This window comes from Silene latifolia, chromosome 9 (assembly GCF_048544455.1).
Source record: "Silene latifolia isolate original U9 population chromosome 9, ASM4854445v1, whole genome shotgun sequence".
NCBI lineage: Eukaryota > Viridiplantae > Streptophyta > Magnoliopsida > Caryophyllales > Caryophyllaceae > Silene > Silene latifolia.
Genome location: NC_133534.1, coordinates 143,647,571 through 143,656,930, shown reverse-complemented (window position 1 = coordinate 143,656,930; position 9,360 = coordinate 143,647,571). Strand labels below are relative to the sequence as shown.

General features: G+C 37.1%; 1 protein-coding gene across 1 annotated transcript; it reads left to right on the top strand.

The window, feature by feature from the left end:
* The first annotated feature begins 462 nt into the window (after positions 1-462).
* LOC141600120 (SUMO-activating enzyme subunit 1B-1-like) lies at positions 463-5,984 on the top strand. The gene is made up of 10 exons (XM_074420306.1): positions 463-671; positions 789-840; positions 917-1,112; positions 1,840-1,919; positions 2,043-2,159; positions 2,752-2,802; positions 3,301-3,367; positions 5,007-5,110; positions 5,323-5,427; positions 5,574-5,984. The coding sequence occupies exons 1-10, from the start codon at positions 583-585 to the stop codon at positions 5,688-5,690; spliced, it is 978 nt and encodes a 325-aa protein (XP_074276407.1). The 5' UTR covers positions 463-582; the 3' UTR covers positions 5,691-5,984.
* Positions 5,985-9,360: the final 3,376 nt, after the last annotated feature.

Sequence of the window (9,360 nt, the reverse complement as noted above, 5' to 3'; positions counted from 1 at the left end):
AAAATAGATTGTTTATGAAAAAGTGTATGTGAAAGAGTAAAGTTCGTATATGAAAAAACAATTAGGTATTAATAATAGTAATATTAAAATTAACAATGTTATTAATAATATTATTAATAATTAATATTAATATTCATATTAATAATAATAATAATATTAGTAATTGTATTAATTTTATTAATATGAATATTATTGATTTTAATAATTATAATATTCAAAATGATAACAATAATGAGGATGATTAATTAATAATAAATTAATAAATTAATAATAATAATAATAATAATAATAATAAAAAAATAATAATAATAATAATAATAAATGAATAAATAATATTAAAAATAAAGTGAGCTGAACTAAATGAAGCTGAGCTGAGCTGAGCTGAACTGAATAGAAAGTGAGCTGTAAATAAGCCACAAAGAACATGACCTTATTGTCTATCATTTTAATTTTAGAAAAATCGATTCCCGGTTGAAATCAAATACTACTTCGTATTTGGTTGGTTGACTCCTCCAACTTTACGTATTCCTTTTCTGCTTATTTTCCTTTCGGAACCCTAATTCAACTGTTCACCATTTTGCGATGACAATCGACGGAGAAGCGCTGACTGAGCAGGAGACAGCTCTGTATGATCGTCAAATTAGGGTTTGGGGTGCTGATGCTCAACGAAGGTTCACTTTTTTTATTCTTAATTAATTTCCCATTTCTTTAAATTACTGTTTTAATTGAAATATTGCTTTCACTTTAGTTGATAACTGTAATTCAAGTATTGTCCTTTTTTTTTTTAGATTGAGCAAGGCACATGTGCTGGTTGGTGGGATGAAGGGAACTGTTGCTGAGGTTTGTCTCTTGCTCTTTCGCTTCTGTTAATTCAATATAGGATTCTATCCAAGATATTTACTGCATTGCGTTTCAGTTCTGCAAGAACATTGTATTAGCAGGTGTAGGAAGTGTTACGTTGGTGGATGATACTCCAGTGACCGAGGAGTCGCTGAACGCTAACTTTTTGATTCCTCCAGACGAGAAAGTTTATACCGGCCGCTCTGTTGCAGAGATCTGTTGCGACTCTTTAAAGGATTTTAACCCAATGGTTGATGTTTCTGTGGCTAAAGGTATGCACTTTCATGTTTAACACTAGAGTGTTGTGGTACTTGCATGCTGCAATGTGCCAACTGTATGTGGAGAAATGAATTAGTTTTCCGACTTTATTAGATGAGTTTGCATCATGCAGAGTTACTTCAGCGGCTCCTCCCAATCTTTCGACAGTTAATTTAAAATACTATACGTTATGAATGCTTCAAATACATAGTGAGTATGCTAGGTAGTGGGTGCCCTTCTCCTAGGTACTCTTATAGTGAACGTAAATTTATTTTCAATCGCTCTTCAAGCTTTTGACGAAGCTTTGAATTTGGGTTAGCTTTATCAATTTAACTGGTTACATTCACTTTATTTATTTATTTATTTATTTATTTCTGTGCTTAAAAGTGGATGTCAGAGCATTGTTTTGGAATTAATAATGCCGAGGGGCTTGGATGGTGTCTAGGACTTTCAACTTTGTGGTTAAAGCCTGCTCAGTTTGGATGATATTTTCACCCAAACTGTGGTACTCTTCCATTGTTTTTTCGCAGTTGTAGGTATAGCAGATTCTAATCAAAACCCATGACGTAATTAATGACTGAGTAATTCATTTTTGGTTTCAAATATTTCAAATCAAAATAATCCTCTTAATTTCTTGAGTTTTTCTTTGGCTTCTTCTGTTCAGTTTTTGTCTTCCAAAGAGCTTTGAATGGCGCTGCTTTTCTGGTGGGAGGGTTTGAGTTGTATTAATTGGTCTTGCAGGTGAATTATCGAGTTTTGATACAGATTTTTATGAGAAGTTTGATGTTGTCGTTGTTAGCTCTTGCTCGCTAAGCATAAAGGTACACCGTTGAATTTTCTCTTCCTCAGTGTTATACCGTAGTGCATTCATAAGATGTTCAACTCGTTCTCGCTAAATATATCTTATATTTTGTCTGCTTTTGATTGGTGTTATCAAATAACAGAAAGTGATCAATGAGAAATGTCGAAAGTTGTCGAAGCAAATTCCATTCTATTCAGTTGATTGCCGAGACTCTTGTGGGGAAATATTTGCAGATCTGCAGGTTCATTCTTGTAAGAAGGTAATATGTCATTGATTTGTGGTGTATGCTCTTTTTAATATCCCAGAAAAGCCTTTTTGAATGTTCAAACGTTTGCTTCACCCAATGTGATGTGTAGTTATTCTGTGATCTAATTTACCGCTATAATTAGGCATCCTATTTTTACCTGTACATAAGGTACCCGTGCCTTTGTCTTGGTACTTTCCAGGTGTTTCTGATTATCATACCTCTGTAAAATACTCAGATGCAGTGCGTTTGCTTCCCCCTAGCACTTATTTGTGCTGATAATTGTTGTCTAGGGGTTCAGAACCCGTTGTTATATGAGAGGCATTAGTGTTATTTTGTTCATTTTTCTGTCGTTATTACTCCTTACAGGCTTTCTGCTTTATTGTTTAAAGAATGCCTTCTACGTTGTGCATATTTGCAGTTGCAGTAGTGTGTCCATCGAGGCATTGGGATAATGCTGTTGTAGTGTTTTGTGCGATTCAGATATGGCAGAGCATGCCTGCTGCTAGTGCTCTTGTCGGACACCTTTCATACTCTGTATCCATTTATTAAATTAGAACAACATTCTTCAAACCTTAAGTAACTCTGTTATTCTTTACACTTGCAGAAACAGGCTGATGAGACTGTTGAATGCTGCTTGCAGTACCCTAGTTTTGCGGTACACTTTTGATATCTTTATGTCTCCATCCATTAATTTGGATTCACCAAATTTACACATTGCACAAGTTTTAAAATATGGCGAGTAAAAATGGTATATCTGTCAAAACTTGAAGAGTGCAAGTCTTAGTTTGAGAATATGCTCCTCGCTGGCCACGCGTTCTCTATATGGCACACTTAAGGCGCATCGAGCCATTTTGGCTTGGGCCTCATTGAGCCTTAGGCTTAAACGTGCCACTGGCACGCTTTTTAAAGCTAAGGTGCAAGTGGATGGATATTAGAACCCACAACTTACAAATTAAAAATTTATACCAAAATAGAAATAGTGTGAATTAATTTGGAAAATGTAATTAATCCAAATGAATGGAGGAAGTACTTTGCAAGCCAGACACTTCAGTATATTTGAAGTGGGCTTTGGAACTCCGTCCATGCCTTCCAACGTTCCTGCCTAAGAATAGTGTGTACTTTCTGGTTGAACAATATTATGTATCTATGCCAGGAAGCAATTGCAGTTCCTTGGAAGACACTTCCGAAGCGAGTTTCCAAGCTTTACTTGGCCATGAGGGGTATGAGAGCAATTCTACTCTTCTGCTATATGTGTTTTCTTTCCTGCTTTTGTTTTGGAGTGTGCACCAAGTAGTAGAAATGGGAAACAAGTTTCCAAATTCAAGCACAACTGTGCTTTCCTGCCGAGTGGCATGGCTAGAAAATTCGGGGTACGAGTTAGATAAGCACCTTCGATAACCTCGTATTTCACCAAAAGTTGTGGGGTCATGAGCAGCCCGTTGACTTGATAATACCTCTGCCATTACTCTATTACTATTGGCTCTAATTTTCTTCTCACATGATATAACTTGTACTCCCTCCGTTGCAGTTAATTCTTTATGTTTGCTCTTGGCCCAAAGACGAAGGAACTGAACGATGATTTAAAAATACAAAAAGTGAAAAAGCAACATGCACATGAAAAAAAAACTTTTACCTACAAATAGACCTGTTAAACGGGTCGAGCGGGTCGGGTCTCGGGTTGGGTCATATGGGTCGGGTCACAAAACAGGGCGGGTCGAATACGGCTCGGGTCTCGGGTCAAGGTCAGATTATGGGTTAGAGAAAGTTTATGACGTCATTTATTTTATCATTTTTCAGCCGAAAAACATACTTTTTAAAAATAAATCATATTTAATATTAATAATAGGGATATTCTATGGTGTACCCTTGAGTTTTTCGGTTTTCTATGTTGTACCCTCATAATTTTTATATTCTACATTGTACCACTAAACTTCTTCCTTATTTCTCTATCATGACCTCATTTAACTCTCCGTTAACTTTATCACTATCAAACAACCGTTTTTTGATCTTTATTCTGACTTGTTAGTGTTCTAACAACATCCTAAGTGAAAAGTATCATAAATCACTTTCCATAAGCATAAATTACTATTAAAAACCTTAGTTATGATTCATGAAATGATAATGGAGATTTTATGAATTTTTAGTTAGATTCGTATACTATTTGGTGGGTTAATGGGTAATTTGGCAAGTTAATAAGTAAATGAGTAGGTTATCAATTAATTGGAATGGTAAATAACTGATTAATAGATCAATTAAGAAAATAACATATCAAAGACAATAAATTAGGTCATGGTATGGACTAATGTATAGAGTTCAGGGATACACCATAGAATTTCAAAAATGTAGGGTACACCATAGAAAACCGAAAAACTCGAGGGTACACCGTAAAATATCCCTTAATAATATTATTATATTCATTATTTTAATAATTATTTTATTATTTAATGATAAAAGTTATATAAAATTGACTTTTAAATTAATTTTTTAATTAAAAATATTAAAATAATATTTTTTATATTTATTATTTCAAATATATTAATATTTTAGTAATACTTTTAATTTATCCTTGACCCATCGGGTCTAACGGGGATCGGGTTTCGACCCTAAAATTACGGGTCATTTCGAGTCCGGGTCATTTTGGGCCGCGGGTCAAGATTTACGGGTCTTTGACCCTAAAAAAAACCCGGCCGGGTCGGGTTTACAGGTCGGGTCATGTTTTGACAGCTCTACCTACAAATGGAAATGTAAAAAAATGTCTGGCACCTAAATATGGAAACCGTAAAGAAATGACTGGGACAAAGGGAGTATGCTTTTTGCTAACTGTTAGAAGTGATTTGTTATCATTCATTCTTTCCTCAGTCATTGAAATGTTCGAGGATACGAAGGGACGTAAACCAGGTGACACCTCAGCTGCTGATCTTCCTGCTGTTCTGAAACTGAGGAACGATCTCTGTGAGGCACAGGTAAGTTCTAAAGCACAGCTAAATTGTTTTTGGCCTATCAAAATTCTCGGATTAGTTTTTAGTGGGTTACCAGGTATATGCGTTGAGTTATGAGTTAAAGGGTTAGGCTCTCACTTTATTTTAACATGAAACGGGTGTTCGGAGACTAATTGATGCTCAGTTAGACCAGGTTGACCAGTTGGTGAATTTTGTTATCGTTTCTCTGTTTTCAGTCCTTTGGAGAATCTCAAATCCCTGACTCGCTCCTTGGAAGAATAGTGTCAAATTCACTAGAGTTTCCACCAGTTTGTGCCATCATTGGTGGCATCCTCGGACAGGTAACTTGTCTCTCAATTAACATATTTTTTTTTTTTTTTTTTTTTTTTTTTTTTTTTTTTAATATTTCTGTCTTAGATGCTTGTATCTGCTCATGTAGCTCATCTCTTCCAGCTTCTGGCATTTGTTTTAATTTTCCCTTAATTAGGAAGTGATCAAGGCTATATCACGCAAAGGGGAGCCAATCAAGAATTTCTTCTATTTTGATGCTATGGACGGTAAGGGTGTCATTGAAGACATTTCAACTCCCACTCCTACAAGCTGAACAGTCTTGGCATATCGTCTAGGTCGTTTGTAATAAGAGCCTTTTTTTTTTCCTGGATTATGTAGTTAAATTAAGGAACGCTTAAAAAGTAGTATCCTCGAAAATGATTCAGGAAGTTAGTTTAGTCTTTGGTTTAGGTCAGAAATGTTGCCCTTGAAGTGGGTTCAGATGAGCCTTAAATTTCATCTCATGTTAATGGAAAGTTGGAAACACATTATCATTTGCGATGATTGATGGAATGATGGAGGATATGAATTTTGATTTGTGGTATGAATTTAGATGATTGTTCTGTCATCCTGGATATATAAATAAAACCAAACTACATGTACAAAGAGCACTTTTAGTTGATCTAAAGATATTGTAATTGAAATGAAAAAGTGAGTAGAGCTGCAAAATTCTTTAGCACCTCACCAATGTTTTTTTTTTGGCAGCTTGAAATAAAGGATCCTACATTCCCATGGCCTGACATGTAAACCCATGGGCAATCCTGTTTAAACCTCTAGGCAAAAAACTAAAACATAGACAATGAAAATATGAAAAAAAAAACAAGATATATCATCCAGGATTCCTTTGACAAAGTGATGTCTACGCTCAATTCCTTCAAGTTGATAAACGAGCTGAAGGCAGTGTCCAGTTCTAAATGTAGCATTCCATGATCACGTGCCCAATCCAGCACTTTCCTAATATCCATCGCCTCCGCTTGTAATGCTGATTTCGCTCGCAACTTGATCCCCCCCTCAAAAATAATATTCCCTCCCATATCATATGTCACCCATCCAATTGCCGCATCATATGTTTTATGCCAACTCGCATCCACTTTCACCCTTATAGTTTGACATGTTCCAGGCTTACCAATAACATAGAAGGGATGACAGTCTCAAATCATAGTGCAAAGGTCTTCGACATTCCTCATGGATGGGTTGGTACCATCCACCCCCCCCCCCCCCCCCCCAAACTATTAGCCTGAATAGCCGTACCAGCCAATTGCAGGGAGGGTCTAAAAAACACTTGAGGGTAGAAATTTCCTCCGCGAAAGATAATATTATTTCACAATAACCATATACACCATAACGTCGCAAGAAACTGCAGAATCCGTTGCTCACTATCCTCCAGTTTTCCTATATATAGAATCCAATTAATTATCCATTCACCAATACCGAGATGTGTGTCACGACTGGTATTAAGCCCTAACTGTGAACCTGCCCAGATCCGGGAAACAACACAACAATCCTTAAACAAATGCTCCAAGGTTTCAATCTCAGGCTTAATCTAATAACAAAGGTGACACGAGTGATCAGTCAGCAGATCCTTTTTAAGAAATTCCTTTCCAACAGGCAGCGAACCAGTTAGGATCTTATTCCATACTAAAATTTTCCACATCTGAGAACCAGGAAGTTGCCATAACCTTGATTTACAGAATTTTCTACTAATTTCACTTAATCTCGTCCGATCTTTGGTCGATCCTTTCTGTTCCATAAAACGACAAAACAAGATACTGTAACCACTCTTAACTGTGTATGAACCACAACTAGTATGGATCCAATGGACCTCATCCTTTTCCCGAGACCTACATGAAGGGATGGAAAAGCTTCTTTGAGCACATTCATCTTTAAATAGACGCTTAACCATATCCTCCTTCCAGCTTACTTCATTTAGTCTAAGATCCTTAACCTTCAAATCCTTTAGGTAACTTAATTCCAGAGCCAGAAGATCATCTTTTGGTTCCGGGCTAGTCCCATTAACCCATTTCGAACCCCAGACACTTAATTCTGACCCAATCCCAGGTTTCCACCCAATATTTTCAATAATTAGATTGAGGCCATATCTAATACTCCTCAAACCCCATGACATACTACCGCTATTTTTTATCCAAGTGTCCTCAGCAAAACCATTATACCCGAACAATTTCTCGCGGAAAACCCCGCAGAAGAGAGAATTTTGCATTGAAATCATTCTCCACGCATGCTTAGCAAGCAAAGCCTGATTCAAGCACTCGATATTACGGACACCAAGGCCACCTTCACTCCTTGGCAAACTAAGAAATTTTTTACTACATCAATGAATAGTCTTCCTCGATTTATATCCAGCCCACCAAAAATGTGACAAAAGCGAATTTATCTTATTTGCCACACTTACCGGTATTTTGAATACCAATAGAAAGAAATTAGAAAAATTTGATAGGACAGAGGAAATCAAAGTAAGCCTTCCCGCTGGTGCCAGAAAAATCCCATTTCACGATGAAACCCGTTTAGATACATTTTCAAGCAGGCCCTTAAACAACTCTTTCTTAGACCTATGTAGTTCTGTTGGAATACCAAGATATATCCCAATATCTCTATTCTGCCTAATCTTTAGAACCCGCAGACAATCTCTTACCCTTCCCAATCTCATACTTGGACTAAAAAGAATGCCTGATTTTTCTTCATTTAGAACTTGCCCTGACGCACTACAATACCTCTCAAGCAGAAGCTTTAGGTGGCGGACCGAGTTTCCCTTATCCCGAATAAAGAAAACCGAATCATCCGCAAAAAAGAGATGCGTTAACGAAGTTACTCCCCTATAAAGCCTAATTCCTTAAATTTGGCCTATTTGCTGTGCATTCTGAACATTACAAGATAAGACCTTCATGCATAATATAAATAAATTCGGTGAAAGGGGCCCCCCTTGACGTAAACCACACCGCGGCTAAAATTGTTGCAGCGGAGCAGCATTAAACAAAACCTCATAAGTAACTGTACTCACACAACTCAAAATCAACTTCACCAATTTTTCCGGGAAACCAACTCGACACAAAACCGCATGGAGGAAATCCCACTTAACACGATCATATGCCTTACTCATGTCCGCCTTAAACGCATACCTCCCAAATTTTCCACTTTTGTGGGAGTTTATACTATGAATAGCTTTATTAGCCAGCAAAATATTATCAGTAATATGTCTACCTGGAATGAAAGCATTTTGGAAATCCCCCACCAGATAGCCCATGACTTTTGCCAGCCTGTTTGTAACACATTTTGTAATAATCCGCATAAAAACATTACACAAACTGATTGGACGATAGTCCTTAACTCCTTTTGCGCTATCACACTTTGGAATATGAGTAATAAACGTCCTGTTTCTCTCTCTAAGGACCTGTAACACCCCCATCTACCAAAGTGCCTTACCAAGGCCTACTTTAGCAAATGGAAATGCTACCATCTCGGTTGCCCGAGGTAAAGTATATCAAATAGATCATAAAAGAACTTTTAATTAAAGTAAATAAATGTTTAGTCGATTACAAGCCAAAATACCAAAATCCAAAACTGAAATACAACTCCAATGAAAAATGATCATCTAATGTTAACACGACAGCGGAAGCTAGCTAGACTCGGCGATACTCCCATCCATCCCGCGAGACGCTCAGCCAAACAAAACCTGCTAGACATCTGCTCATCATCCCCCAATGGTTCACCGCAGGTTTTGAAACAGGAAAGGGGTCAGTCAACTGCACACTAAGACATGAACTACAACAACAACAATAAACCATCCAATTCAGTCTTGCAATAATACAATTTCCAACCGCAAAGTACATTATCTGAACCGCAGCCCAGATCTGCCAGGTTACCCATCGCAACAGGTACCTACACCGCCAATAGAAGACCACTACCTTGTCACCTAAGCCTCGCTCATC

Coding starts and splice junctions, on each gene's coding strand:
- LOC141600120 (XM_074420306.1), top strand. CDS start 583: ATGACAATCGACGGAGAAGCGCTGACTGAGCAGGAGACAGCTCTGTAT. Junction 5,111..5,322: donor ACGATCTCTGTGAGGCACAG/GTAAGTTCTAAA, acceptor CTCTGTTTTCAG/TCCTTTGGAGAATCTCAAAT. Junction 5,428..5,573: donor TTGGTGGCATCCTCGGACAG/GTAACTTGTCTC, acceptor TCCCTTAATTAG/GAAGTGATCAAGGCTATATC.